Source organism: Pyxicephalus adspersus, chromosome 1 (genome assembly GCF_032062135.1).
Source record: "Pyxicephalus adspersus chromosome 1, UCB_Pads_2.0, whole genome shotgun sequence".
Taxonomy (NCBI): Eukaryota; Metazoa; Chordata; class Amphibia; order Anura; family Pyxicephalidae; genus Pyxicephalus; species Pyxicephalus adspersus.
This window is the reverse complement of record NC_092858.1, coordinates 39,945,347-39,969,945: the sequence shown is the minus strand read 5'-3', so window position 1 is coordinate 39,969,945 and position 24,599 is coordinate 39,945,347. Positions and strand designations below refer to the sequence as shown.

Here is a 24,599-nt window from a genome sequence, read left to right as displayed (position 1 = left end):
TTTAAATTGTTACGTAGATGATGTGTTTTCTTTCTTTTCTATGCTTCTTTTCTCCGTCCATCAGCTGGATGCTGACAATAAAGAGCAGGTATTTCTGCATGCTCAGCTAAAAATGCATGTCTGCCTATTTTCCACTTTTCCGTTAGGCTAGGTTCACGCAGGGAGATTTTGGCAGGTTGACAGCCTGCCACCTGGATCAAAGATCAGAGGTGATTTTAATGAGTAGTCAAATATTTACAAGTCACTGTGGTGCATTCTTCAGATGCTTGTAGCGACTGACAGTAGGCCACAATTACATGCAGTTGTGAAATGGTAACTACTCTTACAACCGTCAATGAACTGAGCGTTAGGCATTTTCATACATAGCTTTATCTATTTAAGTTATAAAAGACTGCTTTGTTGACTTTGGGAAGAACTTGCAGTTTACAGTATCATCCTGCATATTATGTACCTTCCCAATACACTATCAGCAGAGATCTGCAAAACACAATATAATCTGTAATAGACAAACAACTTTGTTCCTTTATGGTCAAATAAACAGAAATTCTGAAGGCTATGAGTTACAATTTTGTGCACTTGCTTATATAAAAAAAAAAGCTAACTAGATGCCCCCCCCCCCCTCTAATCATTGTAAATGCACATGTCTGAATCCACTATTGATGTGCACATTCTGCTTAACAAATTTTTATTAACTCTTTAATAGAAGATGTCAACAGAACCATTTGTTGTTGCTATGGGTGTGTGTGATCCAAAATGAGTACATTTACCATGTCTCTCCCCCCTGGTATATCCATAACACTGTGTCAATGCATAGAGCAAAACCAGGATTGCATGCCTACACAGTTTGCTGGTGCCTTGGTGAAATTAAATAAAAATGAGAAAAATTTGGTGAGAACTGCTATGTATTTAACTAATGGGAAAATATAATAGCCTGTTACATGATTGTTCTAGAATATGAGAACAGTTCCAACCCATTCAGGCAATTTGTGAAGGTCACAAGTATTGAGAGTGTTGGTCGTTTGGTGTCAGTGTATTTCTAGCCAAAAACATCCTTGTTAAAATAAGGGCATGGTGATATTAAAGGTGCATATGGACTGGATTTTTGCAAGTTTTAAAGGTAATAAAGCAACTGCTGGCAAATCTAACCATACTTCATTTTACACAGGTAAAAACACCAGCCCCAACGACAGAGCCTATCAAGGTCACCATCCAACCAAAAGTTGGTGACCCCCAGAGGATACAGGAGCTAACCCAGGCTGTGGAGAAACAGGTGAATGCATAGGGGCGTTATATTTTTTTGTCATTTTTGAGTCGAAAATGTCTTGCAGCTTGGAAAGAAAATGGCATTTTTCACAATTTGTTGTAGGGTTTTACAAAACTGACCTACTCCCAAAAAGAAAGAAATTGGGGATAATTTAGTTTTTCACATTGTACTGCTTCTAACTATAGTGAAGTGATTTTCTTTTTTAGAAATCAATGCTTACAGTAAGTTTGTCTCCCTGACAGTAAAGAATGGAGCTGTGTGGTTGAGGAGGTTTTTGATACTTGACCAGGTGCATGTTTTGATTTAAGTTTGGAAACAGTATTAAGTAGGATATAGAAAAACATCTTTGTTGTAAGTGTATTGCTAATCTGCTCTATATTTTGAGAAATAAGTCTGGTTTGTATCTTCTTAGGGCAATCATGTGCGGGAGCTGAAGAGTAAAGGTGCAGAAAAGTCACTCATTACCAGTGAGGTGCAGAAGCTGTTGCAGCTGAAAAAAGACCTGGCACTGGCTGAAGGAAAGTCACCAGAGCCACCTGCTCAAAAAGGAAAGAAAAAGAAATGAGTCCTGCACTACAATATGATGGCACTGTACTTAATGTGGCATTTTGGTGTATACACAGCATTGAAAGTTAATATAATGGGTACATGTTTTTAAATAAACTATAAAAACATCATTGTTTGTGGTTTATAAAGTGTATATTGCCATCTAAATAGAGATTACTGTAATGTATTGCAAAGGATTGCATGGCTTGTTGAGTGTGTGTAACTAAGGAAAGAGGTGACTGCTCAATACTTAACCATCAGTCTAGAGCAGGCAGGAGATAAATAGAACAGTGTTATAGCAACACCAATTACCTCTTCATGTCATTCCCCAGAGGATCCTGTGAAGTTTACTCTGCATGTGTCACCACATTTGCACCACAAGGGAAGTGAATAACAATGTTCAAAAAGCTACTTTGCATTTAAAAAGACAGTTACCGTGACCATAAAAGGTAGATTACCAGTAATGAGTAATACCTGGGGATTGAAAGGGTGAATTTATTATAGTTTTGGCTAGGTCCCAGCCCAAAGCATATCCAGGTGTCCTAATCACCAAAGAAGTTTCAGGTTATCCAAGACATCATGATGCAACAGGCAACACTTCTGAATGTTATTTAGATTCACACAGTGCAGCAGTAGCATTGATGGTTATATATAAAAAAAAAAAAAAAAAAAAAAAAAACAGGTGAATGCATAATCATTACCAGAATGGAGAAAATGCCTCAGTCAACTTTATTCAATATTTACTTAAAGATAAGTGTGTGCAGACAGACAAACAGTAGACAAGAATATAGGATAATATTTAGTTTATTTGGAAGTATAAAAGTTAAATATATTAAAAAATAAGGCTTTATTCAGTAGGTATAAAGTGAAATAAGTCACAGCAACCACATTGCAGTTTAGCTTTGCAGTGCAAGGTGCAGTCATTTTATGAGTTACTGCACATTTACACCTTACTGAATAAAACATAAAAAGGACACTACAGAACATAATCATGCAAGTTACCATCTCTACTCATGTGTATATATATATATATATATATATATATATAAACGTTACATCTGTAAGACTACAAGGTATATACAATACAAGACACTGGCTGTTCCCACAAGTCCACCTGTTAGTCACTGCTATCCGACCATGCGGTCTGCAGCTAACATTCAGAACACTCCCATTTATGACAAAACAATGTGCCATGCAATCTTTACATGCTTTTTTACAAAGCAGCACTAAGCAGTTTGTATTCTTTTCAGTTTATCAGTTTATCAAACCTTCTTAAGATTCACCATTCTGTCTATAAGAGCCTTCCGTGTCTTCTCTACTTCCATACTGAGACGATCAATCTCTCCTTTTAAACGCTCATTCTCTGCCATAAGATAAGCTACCTTATTCTCATTCTCTTGCTCCTTAGCACGCACCTTGCCTCCTCTTGGCTGGGAGCTCCTCTTTCTCTTTGTTCCCGGTTGGCTGCCACTTGATTCTTCATCTTCTGTGTAGGTTTGTGATGGAGGGCTGCTGCAGCTAGAGTCCACCTCTACAGCTCCATCTTGTTGGACATCTGTACCCTCAGTAGAGGCCGATGGAATATCAAAGTTATTTTGTGATCCCTGGTTTAGGAATTCCAACACCTCAGACGGTAACTGTTCTGCTACAGCTTCCAAAGCAACTACATCCTCTTCTGTGAAACTGACTGGTAAAGGGGAATTTACAGACTCCAGTGTCCAAAGATAGTGCGAGCTGTCCAATCCTTCCACCTGCAAGCCCTGTTTAAAAACAAAAGGTTAGCAATCTGCAACACTTGCAAGGAACAAGAACTCCCCAAAATAAAATGTAATAAAGATTTTGGCAAGATCTCTATACCTGAACACTATCTATTTGTCAGATATATTCTGACTACATGTAGCACCCACTTTTCTACACTTATTTTGACTTGGGAAGGTCATAGGGAAAGTCATTGATACATACAGTAAAAGTGCTAGGAGATCCAGTATACAGATACTCAAATATTTCCAAAAACATAGTGCCACCATTGCTAGTCTCCTAAAATTATGTCTGACTGCTATTTGGGTCGATTGAGCCTTCAATTAAGTGCAGATGCTTTTCCACGTAATATTTAAAAATGACCTCGCTGCTTTAAAAACCATGGCAATGTATTGCATCCACAAGTTTTCACTGCTCTGACCATTTCTTTGGGGACAACTTTCAATTTCTTACAATCAAGGTATAACAGGTAAAGAAGAAAAACCAAGTCCAGCAAGCTACTAGAAGCTGGTGTTAATAAAAAGTTTCCAAGATTTTGTTACTGAAAATATGCTGTCAAATGAACAGGTAATAAGTCACCCGATTAAGTGTGACATGATCAGAGGTCTACCCACTGAGATGGCACCAATCACCAAGCATGAAGAGAGGAAAAGCTGCAGCACTGACCTGCTTGTCCGCATCAGTCTGGAGAACCCCTGCATTCTTTGTTTCAGAGAATAGGATGTCTTGTAGGTCCTCATACCAGGCATCCAGCTCCAGACCCGACAAGGGGCCAATGGAGCCAGGAAATGGCAGAGATTCTGCCATCATTTTTTGGCAGTCTTGCTGCACAAAACTGGTTCACTGCAAAAGTAAAGTACAATATTAGAACTTGCAAAATTGTAACATTGCTTTATGGTTAATTTTCTCTGCAGAACGTGTGTGGCTGGACCAAAAAAAAAAAAAAAAAAAAAAAAAAAGTAGAAAACCCTATAAAGTTTGTTTTGGAAGAATAAATAATTGAGAACTTTCTGTGCAATAGCGGTATTGTATGGTGAAACCATAGTGACTCCTAAAAACCTATGGATTTAAAATGTCAAAGCTAATACATTCCAAAAATGAGTTATATAAGATTGACACTTCAATCCAATGATATTTCCTAAACTCCAGATTAGGATTACCCAAGAATACCCTTGGTTAAAAAGTCAATAGAACGGTGTCAGAATGAACCTGCAGCAGCTTTCAGTTTTATAGCAGTAAAAGGCCACAAAGACAGGTAGGATTCTTTTTGGTAGTTCCGAAGTGCCCACACCCCATTCCCCACCCACCACCCACTCCCTGTAACCCCTCCCTGGGGTAGGCTGCCTTATTTGACAGCAGCAATGTGTAGGAGGCAAAGGGGCAGGCTTATTCCTTTGCCATTATTAGGTGCAGGAGTCTTAAAGGAGTATTAAAAGCCAAATCCTCTCAGAGCTCTCGGCCTCCTGCGATCCCTTGAGTGGTTTTACCAATACATACATGGACAATGCTAAGAGCCGAACTATTGGGAGGAATTTAGTGTAGCATTGCTGACCTAATCTCACCAATGTTCTGCAGATTACAACTGTCCACAAACCAATGTTAATGCAAAACATTTTTTATTACCTCAGGTGTGATGATCGATAAAGATCGTCTTCTTCTTCCAACACTAGAAGAAGGGGAAAAGAACAAGTATATAAATACTGCACATTGTATTTATTGAAGCATAGTGATAAACACATTTATTTCACTCCTAGTGTTCAGTTAAACTGTAAAAGAAAAACACAGCCATCACTTTCCTAGTCTTACAACCAGCAAGATTTTTGCTGTGCCTTCAGATAACTGCAACCAATACAATACAATATTTCTGGTTCCTGTGCAGGACAGAGGCTTGATGGAGCAAAGGGTTTGCCCCTGTTCAGCAACATCATGTAACTTTTTAATGATCAAGAAACTCTGCAGGTGCTTCTTTTTGCATATCAAAGTACAGCTTGCTCTAGAAATAAATAATGTCTAGGCTCCATAAAAGGATTTTATACAGTAACTGACACCACGCTGCCTAATAATAACATCGATCCTAATTGCATTAAAATAATGTACCTGTTCCGACTTACATACAAATTCAATTTAAGAACAAACCTACTGTCCCTATCTTGTATGGAACCCGGGGACTAACTGTACTAGATTTTATTTTAGCTTACATAAACACTTGTTCTGACGTCTTATTTCCCAATAGGCAAATACCTATAGCATGGGTTGGATGTATTCAAGAAGAACAGAATTAAACAACCAGGGCAGGGTCACACAGCTGTGGTCAGGAAAGGTTAGGAATTTGGTGGAATACCAAGGTTGCTAGGGGTCCTTGAGAAATGAGCAGTTATCTTAAACTGATATCAATCATCTTTTTGGCTATCGGTGAAGCTGCGTACACACGGCAAATTTTTCTCACCCGATAATCGGTATCGGCCAATTATCGGGCGAAAATCTGCTGTGTGTACAGTCGGTCGTCGTCCATCGTCCGACGACCGTCCTGGCGGATCCATGGACGACGGCCGATCCTAATGAAAGGGAAGGGGAGAGCGCGCAGCAGGGTGTCGCTCCGTCGCTCTCCCCCTCCCCTCTCCATAGAGCATGAACGGTGCTGTATGTACAGCATCGTTGATGCATCGTGCAGTCTTTTCTCGTTGGAAAGGATCGAAAAAGATCCTTTCCAAGGAGAAAAATTGCAGGTGTGTATGCAGCTTGAGGGTGACATTCTTCCCACTAACCATCACACTAATGTACTGTGAGCATAGTAATCATAGCAGGGGTTCCCGAAAGACCTGAAAGGTATTTCAAGGGGTTCCCCCCACCATGTAAAAAGAGTTGAGAAACACTGCAAAAAAGAAATCAAAGTAAACAGTTTGAATGTACTACACACTGTACACAACTCAATCTAACTTAATTAAAAGGTTAAGCTGCAGGAGATCTTTACTTTTGGAAGACAATACTGGAAATTATTGATCTTTGGCCTTTGTTGACTGACCAAGCCTAGAAATACAGCCGGGTTGATCCCGGCAGATACTCCGGCAAGGACATGTTCAAATACATCCCAAATCCCATACTTTCCAGATGAAAGCATACATAAGATGTAATTTCCTGTTGCTGAGGAGGATGAAGGGGGGAGAAGAGTCCGAGCTGCCAAAACCATCACACACTGATCTGAACAGAGAGATCCTCCCATCTACGTCTAGACACAACCAGCACCGAGAAGACCATTTCTTACAATAGGCCTTGATCAGCGGGATTGCTGAGGTTAACATATGAAAGCAACTCTATACATTCTAAACATGCAAAACTGACAATGGACAACTTCCATAGAAGGGTCATTTTACTGAAATGAAGCAACAACTGATCCAACGAAGGAATCTAACGGCTACGGCTAACTGATCCATCTATAAGTCAAAGCACAACTCACCAATAACAAACATACATAAAAACATAAAACTGATCCCGATTCTGCTGCAGGGAAGAACAACAACACCATGTTATAAATAATGAAGATTATAGAAGAGGAATTCATTCCCAGACTGTAGAGCTGCTGGCTAGCATTACAAGCAGAGATTGAGGATAACCCAAGTGCTACCAAGTCAGCAGCATCATTGAGGACGATTTAGAAAACAAAGGCATTTCCTTGCTGCTGCATCATTTAATAATGCCGGTCACCTAACCAATCCTAAACAATGCAACTGGAAAATCATTCAAACAGACTTAAAGGATTTATCAAGATTCTTTAGGTAGGGCAGCACGGTGGCTCAGTGGTTAGCACTTTATAGCTCTAGGTCCAAGGTTCGAATCTCGGTCAGGCCACTATCTGCATGGAGTTTGTGTGGGTTTTCTCCGGGTACTCCAGTTTCCTCTCACATTCCAAAAACTGTGCTAATAAAATATGGCTATGGTAAGGACATTAGATTGTGAGCCCATTTGTGGGACAGATAGTGAAGTGACTATAGAGTTTGTACAGCGCTGTGTAATATGATGGTGCTATATAATAACTGTATAATAATATTAGGTACCTATTGTTCTGTAGATACTATACAGAACAATAGGAGAAGGTCTTCAGGTAAGTACCGGAGGAGCAGACATTGGCTGGAGAGGAGCAGACATAGGACAGGTGGGATTCCTTCCAGGCAATCCCTATTGGTTTTCCTAGGAGATGCTAAACATAACCAATGCCCACCCTGCCATCTATCTCCCCACTGACTTCCAACCAATCAGGAGCTCTCCTAACACAAACTACTTCCAAGAAAATTGTTCATTGGCCAGATTTTGTACAATGTAATGGGCAAATTATTCCAAATCTGCATATAGAACAAAACTATCACCTCCTAGATTGTAAGCTCTTCAGAACAGGCTCCTCTCCTACTCCAGTATCACTTACTGTACTCATCTGTCATTTGCAACCCCTATTTATTGTACAGCGCTGCATAGTATGTTGGCGCTATATAAATCCTGTTTATTAATTATTATTAAACAGGATTTATATAGCGCCAACATATTACGCATTACGCATATTGTACATTAAATAGGGATTGCAAATGACAGACTAATACAGACAGTGATACATATTTAAACTATCAGATCAACTACATTTATGGAGCGGTTGGTAGATGGGCTTCCATACCAATGCATATAATATAATAATACACACATACATAAACACACATCCTTGATGTCTCATTGGCCCACATACAGTTATCCAGCACCCAGTAGAATGGATGATGGGGGTGTCACCCACCTTTTTCCACGTAGGGTCTGTTCTCTGATGATAGGGGCAGTGACCGCGGCGGCGCAGGGTGATGGTATATTGGTGATCGGCTGACAACCTTGAGCTCATGTTAATCATCGTCTGCAACTCCAGCAAAACGACTGAAGGACAAACGCCGGAACCCTACTTTATATACCCGGCTGCTCAAGCCAATGAAAAATCTCAGACAAGAAACGTGACCAGATTGCAGATTCAGCCAATCCGAAGTGAGCTAAAATTCTCACTTTACGGCACCACTTCATTGACGTTCTTTAGTACGTCCTAGATTAAAAATAAAGAAAACCAATGGGAAACTACGCTCAGGAATGAAAGCGAGGCTTGACACGCACTTAGGGGTGTGTTTTATTTCTGGGGGCGAGGCAGAGTAGGGGTTGGGTTAGGCTGTCATGCGGAAGTGTCCCGTTGGAAGTCACGAGTTAGCATGACTCATATAGAATGATGCAATTGCTGGCAAACAGTGGCCAATCCTGAGCGAGCCAACCCCGGGGACTTCCAGAGCTGGAGAGCCAGCTTCACCCCTCCACTGTCCACTACAAATCCTGGCAGCAGATGTGCCATAAACATAACATGACCTTAATAAGTGACAGAGAAACGTTTTACATAAGCTGGAGCCTTGGCAGCATGTCCAGGTCATCATGTGACATTACACTGCACTGCCAGCTTCCTGACCTCCCACAGCCCAACACTCAGAAAATAATTCTACATCACATCAAAATAAGGAGCCAGGGGGTCTAGGATCCAAACAAATGGGCAAACTACCCACATTTACAAAAGGAGCTTTATGATCCTGACCCAGGACCCTCCCGTGGGGTAAATGTTCTGCCCTGAGGAGGGTGGAATGACACCAAAGCTAGGTACACACCGATCAACTATGATGCACGAGTATTTTGAACGATTGTATTGTGCACAATTCTGTACATGCTGTAATGATATGATCATTCAAATATAATCCACCAGTAGTGTACGCACGCTAGATACGGTCGTTTGAACGATGCAGGAAGTGAGGTGTACAGGAGAAAGTGTACTGCAGAACAATTCACGATCACTGAACGACAGTACACACAGTAGATAGCGAATGATCGTCGCCCAATCCAATCCACCGGGACGGTCATTCGTTTCCAGCGACCTTCCTCATTTGTCGTTGTTGACCATTGTGCACTTTTTTTGTTACCAGTTATAGGCCGATATCGTTAATCGTTTGACCCCAATGATAATTATTGCACGTGTGTATGTAGCCTAAGATTTATTCTCCCCTGCTGGCAGGGGTATAGTGGGGCGGGCACACATGGGCATGCCATGCCCTCACTTTTTTCAGGAATAAGGCGTTTACATAACAAGGATGCGCATGCACACTTGCCATGCATAGCCTTCACAATAACCGTGTTCCCTCTTCTTTTTTTACAACTACACCCCTGCCTGATGGGGAGAGTTGCGATCCATGCCAATGCTTGTCAGTTTTGTCAAAGTCATCTTGTCACCCAACACAATACAGTAGTTTGTGATCATTTCATCACTACAGACATCTCTTCAAGGACATCTCTAAGCGATCCACCATACCAGATTACTAAATACCCAATATTGTTACACCATTGTCACACCTCCCGATTGTCCTCTCCAAAGAACACAACAGATCGACTGTTCCTAAAATACAAGTGTCTCCAGAAACCACAAAACACGCTCTTATCATCCCTTGTCCGGAGTACTGTAACCTTCTCCTCTCTGGTATTCCAATAACCCGACTCTCTCCTCTATTTGTCTTTATAAACACTCCAAAAGTGATGAGAAATTAAAGATGTTTTGGTTGTCACCCCATGAAGAATAGAAGGAAAATCTTCCAACGGTAACTTCTCCTCCTGTAACTTTCTGAGAGAATTTCTTTCAGCCTTAGAAATATTTCCTCTCCTTACCTGTTGTGTCACCAGGAAGGGAAATCTCCATGGGACATCCATAGCTTTCTACAGAATAAAATATGTCATTATATCAGTGAAGTGCTCAGCAACATGGACATATCATATCTTACAATAAGCACAGCCCTGTAACTTGCAGCCAAATCAATAAAAAAGTGTGCTAACTTGATACCGGGTGCTCCACCTAACTGAACATCCAATGGATGAGCTTTTTATGTGTTGTATTATACATAAACTATAAATTGTATATAAATATATCATGAAATGATGTTCCTTCCAAGCATTGAGAGGACACAGGTTCTAGTGTCCAGATCGTTCTCTATTTCCAGATAGAACACTGTGTCTAATGAGATCAGATGTGATCTGTTTAATTCTAAATTACAATTACCAACAATAACATCATATGAAACTCATTTCTCATTAATTTAAGTTTTATAAAATTCACATTTTTCTTCTCATTATATACATTTATTTTTTCAATTTATTACCAGACAATTTGTGACTTCACTGACAATGTACAGACAGTGATGTATTTTGTTCTGATCAAATAATGTTATATCAGTGTCCTCATTGTCCTTGAAACAACCTTGAATATTGCTGCAATAGAACCTGCTCAACACACTGCCTCTCACACTCATACCACACCTTACAAAGAATTCTATATTTATCTGAGACTTTGAATTGCTAAATGTGTAATAAGAACTGAATCTCTTAGCTCATCACATATTAGTTTAGAGGTCAAATTACTATTATCACTGATAGAGGGAATTATATAATTAAGTGTATTCATGTCTTGTTCATTTCACGTATGTATTTATATATTATTTTCCACATAAACATGCAGGCCAAGCTGTCCAGCAAAGGTTGGGGCACATAATAACCCTACCCTAAGGGGTGTTGGGGCCTGTTCAGGAACATTTTTATATTTTAATAGCAATAAAACTTCATCACTTACTCCACCATTTTAAGAGACACATCTTCCACCGACTACAAACATAATGAATGTATATGCTGGATTCTGATATTAGTGGTATTTACTCTGACACCCTGACCTATTTGATGAGACACAGTCACTTTATTAATCTGAAGCGGGCTTACATCAGGGATGGCTAGGGCTTGTTTGCATTTTTATGCATTTGTAAAGAAATTGATCTGCAGTTTTGAGATATGCTTCTGCTTCCTACACCACTCAATTTCCTGTTTAGGATAATTGCAAAAAATAATAATGAACAAATATGTAAAAAAAAACACCATGAAATGCTTAGCGGTTGATTTTGGGTACCTGGAAAGTACTAACCGCACCCCAACTCTGTCCAACAAGCCTTAGGTGGGCTGTTGATGGCTATATTTAGGAGACATGTAAGGTGATTTGGTGGTGAGTAGATGAGCTGCTCTCATATAAGAAAAGACTCAATACTACGCTATAATTGTACATTCTATTTGCCATAGTATTAGTCAAACTCATGGCCTTGTCAACTGTCTGAACACATGCAGGTAACACGCATGGTCTTCCAGCACACAATCATTTTTTAGATTAAAGTAGTTAAAAATGGTATCATACAGCAGGGTCGTGCAAAGGGCAAAGCTGAAAACTTAGGTTGCATACAGACATTAAAGTATTGTCCTTGGAGACTATCTTTCACAATTCCCAGCAACAGACGACTGATAGATGAGCGAATAAGCACCGTTCTCTTCTATCTAGAGGGGGGAACGAGTGAGCGGTGCCCTGCTGCGCTCTCCTTCCTTCACTTGGTTTATGAACGGATACATGAACGACATCGGACGACCGCTGTGCACGTCAGATTCTCGCCCAAGAAAAGCCTGATAGTTCAGATCGGGCAAGAATCATCTGACATGTACATAGCCTAAGGTACAGTCACCCTGTATTAATTCCAGCCAGGAAAAGATTCTTTTTAAATGCTATTTAGGTTGCACATATTTCTTTTTATTTAAAAAGTCCTATTTTTACAGCCTTGTCTGTAAATGTTCCTCTCTAGTTTGCTGAGTCACAAGGTAGCTAATACTTCCTTACAGTTCACCTTTGTTTCTCTTACAACATATATAATGCAAAAAGGGGAGAGGCAAGTTATCTAACTGTAAGATTATAAAAACAAAAAATTAACTATATAACATGGTTTACAAGACTAGCAACTATAGTCTTTCAAACATTGCTAGAAGCAAGAATATGTGACTTTAGTGGAAAGCAATACAAAATGAATAGTCTATTAAATGTGCATGTATGTGGCTTCATTGTGTATTTAATGATATCTCATGCAGTCTGAAAAAAATAGAAAACCCTCACCAATGGTCTCCAAAAGTTTGACTACTTACCTTCCTTAATGTCTGTATGACCACTTTACGGTTGATGTCTTGAGTAGTTACAACTCCTCCATAGTCCTACATAAGCATGATCTTATAATGTATGTCTACTTTTATTTCATTTTAGATACAATTGGAGAGGATTGGGAACCCTCATCTTCTGAAAAAAACAAAACATGCTGATATATTGTTCTTTTGAGATGCTGGTAACAGTTTACTTAAAATGAATAAATACATTCCTTTGAATTATACATTTAAATCCATACCAAAGGGCATTTTAATATGTTGCCGGAATTGGTCAAATTAATTGCAAAATATGTTTTTTTTTTTTATTTGAAACTGCTTGAAAAAAAATGCTTGCATAAGCAGTGACAGGTGGTTCCAATTTAGGTTTATGGAAATGACAGGTATATCTCTGAAATATGCTGCTTAGTGTCTTTTCTCTTATAAAAGTGTCTTATCTTGTTGCTAACAAACATCTTCAGAATGTTCTCTGAGCCTAGATCAAGGTACGATATTAGTGTGTGTCGGTGCCAGAATAAATTACTGTTTTCCCGGGCAGGCCAATCAAGGTGGCCAAAGATGCCAAACCCGGAAGAAGACCAAGTGGCGATATAGGCATCTGTTAAGGGTTTCATAAATGTTGCACCTCTGCAGCAGGGTATAACAGACTTTAAATTTTGCATGATAGTGGGTTTAAATTTATTTGGCCAGTAGTTGGAAATAATAGGTAAGGTGGAAATGGTTTCAATCTGTGCCCGTCTCTGTCACCCACCTCACACTTCTCTGCATACAGCAGCAACAGCTCTGTTCAGGAATCCTATGCCCTGGTTACTTCCTGGCCTGAGTCATGTGACTCCCGGGGAGCGGCCCTTTTACCCCAGAGGACCAGAGTATTCTGCAGGGCGCTCCATCTGCTGGTGGAAGATCACTGCAAGTCTCCGTCATTGCTTATTATATATTATACAGGATAGAAAGGTCTCTTTATATTGACTATACCATTCCCTTGGAAAGCCGTCTGGGTCTAGGGTCTTAGTGTACTGCAAGGCATCAATAGCTGTCTCATTTACATCTATATTTTTATGGGTATGAAATGCTAGTTGCTGGCCCTGGGTCAGCTTTGGTGGTAATATTTGTGCAAAATAGTCATTTATGTCTCTGGGGGTGTAATGTGCCCCAACAATTTCTAAAGTATTGGTATATATTATAATACTAGTACTAGCTAGATTCGCTAACAAATTACTGTTTTTCTTGGATTAAAACACCCTTTGCCTCTGATAAAGGAGATCTTCTGGGTTACGTTCTAGAAAGTTGAGATAACAGATCATAGCATTATGCTTCCATGGTTGAAATGTTTGAGGAGATAGGTGGTCAATGTAGTCAGATTCGGTACTACGTATCCCAGCTTCTGCCTCCAAAGTTTTGAGTTCAGTGAACTTCCTGGCCACACCTATCACCTTAGAGAAGGAGCTACATAAAGATGAGTGGAATAGAAAAAAGTTGGAATTCACTTTTTATTTAACTAAATGTTTAAATTCATTATTGTTGCTTAAAAATTCACTAGGAATTGTCCCTTACCCAGTTTTAGGAACCTTTTTGAGTATGGAGGTAGTCTGAATAGATATTAGACATGCTACAACTAGAACTAATTGCTGTGATATCATTTAATTAACTGTCACAAATAGTTTTTCCTCTTTGTGGACTATAAATTTGCTTGTTTTTTCATATTGTTACTGTTATTTTTGGAGAAAGCCTCCACTGCAGGCCTTCATCTATATTCTCATCCTCAGAATTACCACATAGATTTCTAATAGTCTGATGACCTGTGTCACCTTTTAGTGTCATAACTGGCAATACCAATGGTAGTGTGCTTAGTAGTTGCCCAGTGCCCTACGGGCATGTTACCAAAAATTTGGTAAATTCTGGATCCAGACTCAAGACATTTAGTTGACAATCCATTAGTTGTTGGTCTCTTGTATGGCTTACTTCCATTTTATAAAGACAAGGATGATTCAAGCTAGCTTAGTTTGTATCAATTAACATGTTTACACTTGCAATATAGGAAAACAGGTGTACTAAAATGCAACAATTACCCAGAACTTATTGCTATAACTTTACTGTCAGCAGTCACAATATGACACAAACTGACAAAAAGGAAAAAATGCCTTTGTATAACTGGAAATAATTGTTGTGATTTCACTTGCTTAACAGTCACACTGTTTCCAAGAACTTTCCCAAAAACATTTTTACCCCTTTATAGAATGCCAAGCCAAGTTTGCCAATGCAGCAGCTGGCTGTCTCTGCATGTTTCCAAGCATGGGCAACTCTCATGCTTGTGTAATATCAGAATTTAGAGCCTGACCTTGGATTGCCTAAAATCTTCTGATCTGAAGTTGAAAAAGTTCAAATCTGAGCTGCAATTAAATGTGATGGGACCTATCGGACCATCAATAGGGCCATGCAGCAAGGTCATAAATGTCTTCCTATTTAGTATACAATGGTATATCAGAACCACTAAACATCTAATAATCAATAACATCTTTAACACATTGAATGCCTGCATTGATTAACCAGAGGAGAACCACCAGATGTGGTGACCCTAATCTGTATCCAGTGCCCTGGAAAACGTGGGGAGTGGTCTGAGATAGACAGGAGATTGTCATGTGATTTAGGAAACATTTCTGGAAAGAGTACAAGCATAATTTGAATACCAAGAGTATTGTTAGGTACTAGGACATTTCCATGTATATTGTATTAGTCCTAGAGGAGTTTCAGAGGAGTAAATGGGTTACCCCAAAAAATTTTTATAGTGGTGTATGTAAAAATGTATTAAAGTAACCTGCCATATTAAGACACCCTTCAACTCAATCTTCAACCTAATGGATCTGTTTTTAGTTGTTTTAGAAAAAAAAAGAGTTATCAGGGAAACTAGAATAGACACAGTGGGGACATGGGCAAGAAGTGCCCTTTTGCACATAATTTTTTTTAGGACTTTCAACACAACAGTCTTAAATTCTTGCTGTAGATCTTTTATCTTTTATATTTTATAACTAAAAAAACTTGCTAAAATAAGGATACTTTTCTTTTTCTTTTTTTTTAGTTATAAAAAAAAGATAAAAGATCTACAGCAAGAATTTAAGACTGTTGTGTTGAAAGTGAATTGGGGAAGACTTGACACAATCTTACAAGAACAAATGGGAAAAATTGTAAAATATATGCTGTGAAGGGAACATGTGTAAAAGAATAAAACCATTCTGTTTAGTGGATTCCACAATACATTAAGATATTGATGAAATAATCAGTAGCTGGGGAAAGATGTTGTTATCCACTAAAAACTGTTATAAGGTCACTTATTTTGTCACTTAAATCTAAATGATCCCAGGATAAAAATCCACAAACACAGAATTAAATCTATAGTGGAATACAAGCTCTTTCGCCATTTTATTTTGCATTAAAAAAGGCTTAATTTATTTAGCTTTCCAAGACTGGAGAAGATAGACTATCATGGGGGAATCTAAATGATCTAGCAAATCTGGAATGTCCAAGATTGAAAACATTTGCCAACTAATAGCAAACAATGTTCAAGAAATCCATTCCAGCTGATAGTTTATCCATCCAGTCTTGGAGAGCTTTAATAAATCAGGCCCAAGGTTTTCCAAAAAACATTAAACTGGGATTAATTCTCCCGGCTAACACTTCTGAACAGTCACTGCCTTTTGCTGTCTCACATCATACTCCATAGAATATACCTTATGATTACGTTTTTCTATATATTTAAATAGGCAAACATTAGATTTTCGTTTACACAGTACCTGGAGATAAAGGTGATTGAAAAAAAAACACAAGTATACAGAACCTTTTGAATCATTTATTTACAAAAATATTAATAAATGTAATGGTGCACTATGGAAAAAAAAGAACACACACCCATGGTCTCATGCACTAATATCACCACCTTTAGCACAAATTACTTTTCATAAGCGTTTTGCATAACTTTCCACCAATGTCAATAGCATGTAAGATTTTTGACCACTCATCAATGTAAAATTTGGTTATAATATGTTTTTGGGTTTCCTTTCTTAAACTGCTCATTTTGAATTTCACAAATCAAATCATGGCTTTGGTTAGGTTAATAACTCCCTATTTACCGTATTTTTCGGACTATAAGACGCACTTTTTCTTCCCCAAAACTGGGGGGGAAAAGTGGGTGCGTCTTATACACCGAATACATGTTAAATATAATTTAAAAAAATCATACTCATCCGATACCGCGATCCCGCGATGCTGCGTGCTTCTTCTCCTCGCTCTCCTCCCGGCTGCAGCGCGTGTCTCCTCCTCCTCTGAGAGAGGAGAAGCCGACACGCATACCCCCGCGATCCCATAAGCAGGCTGATCCAGCCTGCTTATGGGATCGCGGGGGCATGCGTGTCGGCTTCTCCTCTCTCAGAGGAGGAGACGCGCTGCAGCCAGGAGGAGAGCCAGGAGAAGCCGACACCCGTGCCCCCGCGATCTCATAAGCAGGCTGGATCAGCCTGCTTACGGGATCGCGAGGGCACGGGTGCCGGCTTCTCCTGGCTCTCCTCCCGGCTGCAGCGCGTGTCTCCTCCTCCTCCTCTGAGCGAGGAGAAGCCGGCACACGTGCCCTCGCGATCCGGTAAGCAGGCTGGATCAGCCTGCTTATGGGATCGCTGGGGTATGCGTGTCGGCTTCTCCTCGCTCAGAGGAGGAGACACACGCTGCAGCCAGGAGGAGAGCGAGGAGAAGAAGAAGCCCACAGCATCGCGGTATCGGGTGAGTATGATTTTTTGGCACAGGGTGATCAGAAGGGGATACATTGTGTCAATGTATCCCCTTCTAATCACTCTGTGTCAATGTATCCCCTTCTGATCACTCTGTGTCAGAGTGATTAGAAGGGGATACATTGACACAGAGTGATTAGAAGGCGATACATTGACACAGAGTGATTTTTTAGTATTTTGTTCAGAATCTTTTTTTTCTAGGTTTTTCTCCTTTAAAATTGGGTGCGTCTTATAGCCCGAAAAATACGGTAATTTTTTGGAGCATTTCCTGGGATTTCTTAATGTTCTTTGTATCAATATTGTATTAAAAGATCAGCTGCAACCTATACTTTTGGACAGATGGCCTCACGTTCCCATAAAACACACTTTAATTTAACGTAGAATTCATTATTAACAGATCCCGAAGCAGCAAAGCAACACTGGAACATTCTCATCACCAAATATAATCGTGGGCACAATGTTTGTCTCCTGAAAAGTTTTTTTTCATTTGCGTCAAATATACCTAATGTTACAGTGGAAAGACAATTCTGTGATATTTCCCGTGCAGTTTATTTGATGCAGTCTCTTTTTAATTGTATGCACTTTGACAACTGTTATAAAACCAGTTACCTGCAGAACCTGTGGTATCATTTTGGGGCCCTTGGAGACTTCTTTTAAACCAACTGTAGACTATTACCTTCCAGTGGAATGAATCATTGCATTTAAATATGGGAATCTTATAAAATCCCTTGCTGGATTCATCGGCATCCACCAACTTCCTTTTGACAGACCTAAAAAGACTTAGATGTTAGTATGATGACACCACATACATCAATAGCAAAGAGAACACCGGATATCTGAAGTTTAAATAGGACAGTTTCTCCAGCACTTCCTAAGGAAGTTTTTATTGTTGGCACCTAACCCCTGGAACACATGAGTGTAACTTTGTGGATTTAGGTTGGTGAGAAATGGAGGGTTGTATTAACATTTTCAAAGCGACAAATTGTAATTTTTAATCGTTTAAATGATCTTGTATGCAAATTAATAATCCATGTCATTTTTATGTAACACTTGTTCACATATATCACCTTTAACTGTGGGAACTATTTGAATATAGATCTAATCTTGGTTTACTTTTGCACATGACTGTATAACACAAGGTACAACATGTCTGATCTCCTGTTAATGCAACAAAACTTCAGATTTTTTTTAGTTTGTATGGAGAATAGTAAACATTTTTGTTAGGTTTAAGTTTATGACCCCTGTGGAAGAAATAGGAGGGAGTGGTTGTCACTGGGACAGGAAGAGACTGACAACGTTGTTATAATATACTTTCCAGTTCCAGAGACCCCACCTACAAATAGATATTGATATAATAGACAAATTGTTGATGGACAACATCATGGTGAATGGTCTTAGGGAAACATTATAGGAGGAGATATTGAGGGAACCGTATATGTATAGCCTTAAGGAACAAAATTAAATAGAAAATGTGATTGAAACCATTAAATACAGGACATTAGGAGATCATTGGGCGTGATTTATTAAAGCTCTCACGACTGGAGAGGATACACTTTTATCAGTAAAGCTGGGTGATCCAGCAAACCTGGAATGGATTTCTTAAAAGTCATTTGCTTTTTGTTAGCAAATGTTTTCTATCCTGGACCAGATCCATTCTAGGTTTGCTGGATCATCCAGCTTCACTAATAAAAGTGTATCCTCTCTAGCCTTGGAGAACTTAAATAAATCAGGTCTAGTATTTTAAATATAAAGCGAACATGCAGACATGCCCTTGAATTAGCAGAGAAATAAAAGTACTAAGAAAAGTACAAAACTATGCTCATATATTTTTGAAGGAATGGATAATGCTTGGAACAGACTTCCAGCAGAGGTAAAAAGTCCGTTCACCAAGTGAATTTATTCATTCTTAGTACAAACACAGATCTATTCTCAGGTGATCACCGTCTTCTTCTGGATCAACTGTGAAAATAGGTTTAGGAAGGTTTAGGGTTTAGAATGTGTACTATTTATTTATATTCTTCCCATTGGTTTAACTTAAGCATTTTGTTTTTCTTTTTAACCAGATTAACTTTGTAACAAAGTTAAAAAAGTTTACCCACACAACTCTTATACCTTCTTGTTGCCCAGTAAAGGCATGTGAAAGTGTCCACAACACCAAAATAATTAAAAACAAGATTAAGATGACAGAAGAAATGGGGATAAGTGCTGATTTTTAACTGCATTATCAACACTCCTGGAGTGCTCTAGGTATAACACATGCAGGCAGGAAAACTTGGGCGCCTGTAATTATTTTATGCAGTTTATAATTTATGCAGCTTGGTCTACATTATATTGCTCGTCTGTCCGTCAAATGTGAAATCCCACACTTTCAGAGGTGTTAAATGCTCCTGTGCACTGTGTAATGTAATAGGGGCCTCAAAATCTAACTTAGTCTTGGAAATGATCTAACTAAGTCTTGGAAATGTGGGATTCTAATGATTTTTAGTTTGTCATTAGGCAGATTCCTATTGAAAAAAGGGACAGGTGTTGTCCCTTCTGTAAAAAGTATTCTTACTTGCCTGACTACCACCCACCACATCTGTAAAAGTTTGCTAAACTGCCAATAATACCTGGCAATCCTGGCTTTTTCTGTGGGTGCCAGGACTGAATGAACTCCAGTGCACCTGCGCCATCTCAGCCTGGCCAATCAAGATGGCCAAAGATCAGAATGCGGACGGCAAGAAGGAAGAGGATGGTGACCCATGACAGACAGGTGAGTATCCCCAGGGTTTAATTCTACTCTAAGGTGACTTTTTTTCTTTAGTGCAGATTAGATCAGAGGTATGGGAAGGAAGAAGTGAGTATTAAACCTTTGCAGGACACATTTTATATGCATTTTTCTTTCACATATGTTCTAAATACATGAATTACTGGAGAAGAAGGAGTCTGTAGGCCAGCACAAGCATCCAGTAAGTTGGAGTTAAAAATTGAAGAGCAATATAGACCACTGGCCACCAGCAATAATGAGCCTTGTTTATAGGGGTGAACATGTCAGGTGCCACATTGGTTTCATTGCAAAGGCAGATGTGGGCCAATGTTTTGTCTGCACTCCTGGGATTCTCATCACGTCCTCTACTATCTTGTTAGAGAATTCCTCACTGCCAGACAGACCATGATAAAATGTGATTCTAATCCTTGTCCACTTAGTGAATTATGGAAAACTTTAATGGAAATTTATGGAAAATATTGATGATGTGTTTTTGTTTTTTTTTAAATATTCAGACAAAACAGAAAAATGATCTCCTCACTGGTCAGCCTTTTACAGTTGGTAAGTTAGTCCATGCAGGGTACGGAACCACTAGTGCTCAACTGGCAGATTGCTAGAATATTCACAAAAGCAAGTTATACAAATCACCAAAACTGTGTAAAAATCACAGCTCAATTGGTGTTAGGGCTTGTGCAGCTGCCAAGACTTTACCCACCTAATTTTCTTCATACTGTGCTGAACAAATGGTAAAAAATTGTCACAGATCTTCGCTGGACCAGGGAATCTGTGCCTGTGTCTGTATCGCACTCCTCACATTCCTCTGCAGCCAACAACAGCCATGTTCAGGAAACCTATCTGTTGGTCACGTCCTAATATGCGTCATGTGACCCCCTGAGTGCTGCCCCTTTACCCCCAGAGAACCAGAATACCCTGCAGAAGCACTCCATCTGCTGGCAGAGGTCTGAACACCATCTGAGCTGCCTCTGCTCTAGCACACCCTCTGGTGGTGGGTTCTTTTGCCTGCTGGTCATGTGATTAGCATTCACCTAATGACCTCCCCTATAAGAGGAAGTTACTGGCAACATGAAGTTTCTTTTGGCTCTGATCCCAGGTGCCCCTGGCTGTGACTCCGGATTCTCTTGTTTATTGACCCCAGATTAACCCTTAACTGCTCCTGATCGCCACTTGTCTGACCATGCTCTTTATTCCTATACAGGGCCCGCAATCTTGTAACAGCCTGCAGTGTAACATCCTTGCCTCTAGAGGCTCTGGAGAAGACTGGGCTGTTGCTTAGACTCCGCCAACTGGGCTGGTGACACAGAGGGTTCGCCATCATGCCCTGTGGCACCATGACAGAAATAAACTATATAAGGTCAGAGAAAAAGTAATTCTATAACAAACTAGGAATTATTTTAAATGTAAACTCAGTAGTAGGTGGTTCCGACAAATTACATATGGAATTCAAGCCCACTACTCCTCATTCACCCCTGAGATTTTTTGCTCAACATTCTATTTCATTCACCAAAGATCTAATCAATTATAAGCAATTAGAAGAAATCACTTCAGGTAGGGATTTGTCAATGAGGTGTTGCCCTCACCAGGCAATTTCAGTTAATGTTAATGGGGCATGTCTTCAGTTATTGAACCTTATTGACAAACCAAGGATTTCAAGAGTTGTAGGCTGCCCCTCAAGTTTCTTTACAGTTTAATTGAGGTTTCCATACAACGGAAAGCCAAGGGTGCTGCAAATGCTGATTTTGAAATGTCTCACTTTTTGCTGTGAATTTGAATCAGTTCCAGCACCAGTAAGGGCTGCTGAAGGGCTTTAGGCCATTTTTGAATGAGCAAAAGCTGTTTACTTTCAGGTGCATTTCACTTTGAGTTCAGTTAAGTTCAACCTGTATCCATGTGTTAATTGAATTGATTTGTATGGGAGGAGAAGCGGGTCTGAAGTGAACAAAAGCTTGTCAACACAAGTCTTAAATCTGTTCCCTGCCAGTAGCCTCCAGATAGGGCCATTGGTCTGGGTGTAAAAGCATTTCTTTCTCTTCACCATTATACATGCTTCCTGCCATGTCACAACTACAAAGCTACAATCTGCAGGAGGTGTATGTCAGACCACTGCAGAGAGACCACCCACTGGCCAGGCACAGACTATTTGACTAACATTGGAGCTGATTTAAAATTTTAACAAAAATCACAAAATCCACTAGGTAAAAACCCCAGGAGGCTTCAGGCTGCTCTTTCTCTGAATGCTGAATCTTGGGCATGTGCAGAAGAGGCTTTAGACAGTTAGGGACATTAGATTGTGAGCCCCTTTGAGGGACAGCTAATGACATGACTATGGCCTTTGTGCAGCGCTGTGTAATAATAATAATCACGCATCCGTGATTTTGGTTTTTTTTTACATTTACATGTAGAAACCTCACCCAATCTTCATGTCTGCACAGTATGAGATTGGGTGATATAGGAAAAGCCTGGATAAGGACTCCAGAAGATGAATGGGAGGACTATTGGTCCTCCATGCCCGAAAGAAGAAAAAATCTGGGATGGCGCAGGACCAAATAGAATCAGATTGCAGAGGGATTGAGGGCTCTGTGAAAGTAAAGGTAGGTGTTTTTGTTTTTTTCTAGTGCTTCCTGTAATTTCCCAAGCCACCACCTTCTTTCTTTTAGCTTTATGATGACATCAGCAACAGTGTCTGGACTCACTCTGCACATGTACAAAATCAGGTGGTGGGAAGGTACTACTCTGATTTGAGTCAAGAGTGTGTAAAACAAAAAATTTAGGAGTCACAATTATAGAATGTACATAGCGCAGGGCCCAGATGAATGTCATGGACAGAGCGCAGGGCTCTGATGAATGTTGTGGACAGAGCGCACGGGTCAGATGAATGTTGTGAACAGAGCGCAGGGGTCAGATGAATGTTGTGAACAGAGCGCAGGGGTCAGATGAATGTCCCAGACAGAGCGCAGAGGTCAGATGAATGTTGTGGACAGAGAGCAGAGGTCAGATGAATGTTGTGAACAGAGCACAGGGGTCAGATGAATGTCCCGGACAGAGCGCAGGGGTCAGATGAATGTCCCGGACAGAGCGCAGGGGTCAGATGAATGTCCCGGACAGAGCGCAGGGGTCAGATGAATGTCCCAGACAGAGCACAGGGGTCAGATGAATGTTGTGAACAGAGGGCAGGGGTCAGATGAATGTAGTGGACAGAGCGCAGGGCTCTGATGAATGTAGTGGACAGAGCGCAGGGCTCCAATGAATGTCCTGGACAGAGAGCAGAGGTTAGATAAATGTTGTGGACAGAGGGCGGAGGTCAGATGAGTGTCGTGGACAGAGGGTGAAGGTCAGATAAATGTCGTAGACAGAGCCCGGAGGTCAGATGAATGTCGTGGACAGAGAACAAAGGTCAGATAAACGTCGCAGACAGAGAGCAGGGCATGGATGGATGTTGTGGACAGAGCGCAGGGCCCGATGAATGTCGTGGACAGAGCGCAGAGATCAGATGAATGTCGTGGACAACGCAGAGAATAATGTCGTTGACAGGGCCTACTCTGATTTGAGTCAAGAGCGTGTAAAACACAAAGTTTAGGAGTCACAATTATAGAATGTACATTGCGCAGGGCTCCGATGAATGTCTTGGACAGAGCGCACGGCTCCAATGAATGTCGTGGACAGAGCACAAGGCTCCAATGCATGTCGTGGACAGAGCGCAGGGCTCTGATGAATGTCGTGGACAAAGCGCAGAGGTCAGATGAATGTCATGTACAGGGTGTGGAGGTCAGATGAATGTCGTGAACAGAGCGCAGGGCTCTGATGAATGTCAAGGACAGAGCGCAGGTCTCTGATGAATGTTGTGGACAGAGCGCAGGGCTCCGATGAATGTCCTGGACAGGGGGCGGAGGTCAGATGAATGTTGTGGACAGAGGGCAGAGGTCAGATGAATGTTGTGGACAGAGTGTGAAGGTCAGATGAATGTCGTAGACAGAGCACAGAGGTCAGATAAATGTCGTAGATAGAGCGCAGAGGTCAGATGAATGTCATGGACAGAGCACAGAGGTCAGATAAATGTCGTGGACAGAGCGCAGGGCTCCGATGAATGTCATGGACAGAGCGCAGGGGTCATGTTATATAACAAAAGAACTGCAGGGATCAGAAGTATACAGACCAGTACCCGCCCTTCAGAGTTGTTGGACTTTCAGAAGATCAAAGTCTTGAAAGAGAACAGTGAAAAGAGCAAAAACACAGGACTTCTGAAAATGTCACATGTTAAATGTTAATTGAGTAACAGGTAGCCTCTGGTTGACACATGGAACTTTGGCTATAGTGAAAATCACCAGTCCATAGTACAACAAACTTCCAATATTAGAACTCACATGCTGATGATTTTATAGCCCTGAGAACTTGAATTTTGGAGCCACCCCCCAACCAGAATACAAAGTATTGTGCCTCT

At 40.3% G+C, this 24,599-nt stretch overlaps 2 protein-coding genes across 2 annotated transcripts in view; one reads left to right on the top strand and one right to left on the bottom strand.

Annotated features, from left to right (window-relative positions):
• MARS1 (methionyl-tRNA synthetase 1) overlaps window positions 1-1,941 on the top strand; it is a gene marked incomplete in the record, with an annotated part of 16,821 nt that extends 14,880 nt beyond the window's left edge. The window contains 2 exon segments of the mRNA XM_072407410.1: window positions 1,166-1,270; window positions 1,677-1,941. Of these exon segments, the coding sequence (XP_072263511.1) occupies window positions 1,166-1,270; window positions 1,677-1,829 (258 nt within the window).
• Window positions 1,942-2,598: 657 nt separating this feature from the next.
• On the bottom strand, window positions 2,599-8,499 carry DDIT3 (DNA damage inducible transcript 3). The gene is made up of 4 exons (XM_072407423.1): window positions 8,343-8,499; window positions 5,192-5,234; window positions 4,235-4,411; window positions 2,599-3,570 (listed from the first exon to the last, which is right to left on the bottom strand). Exons 3-4 carry the CDS (start codon window positions 4,376-4,378, stop codon window positions 3,073-3,075), a joined length of 642 nt encoding a protein of 213 aa, XP_072263524.1. The 5' UTR covers window positions 4,379-4,411; window positions 5,192-5,234; window positions 8,343-8,499; the 3' UTR covers window positions 2,599-3,072.
• Between the last annotated feature and the right edge of the window lie 16,100 nt (window positions 8,500-24,599).

Coding starts and splice junctions, on each gene's coding strand:
- DDIT3 (XM_072407423.1), bottom strand. CDS start 4,378: ATGATGGCAGAATCTCTGCCATTTCCTGGCTCCATTGGCCCCTTGTCG. Junction 3,571..4,234: donor AGACTGATGCGGACAAGCAG/GTCAGTGCTGCA, acceptor GTTTTTAAACAG/GGCTTGCAGGTGGAAGGATT.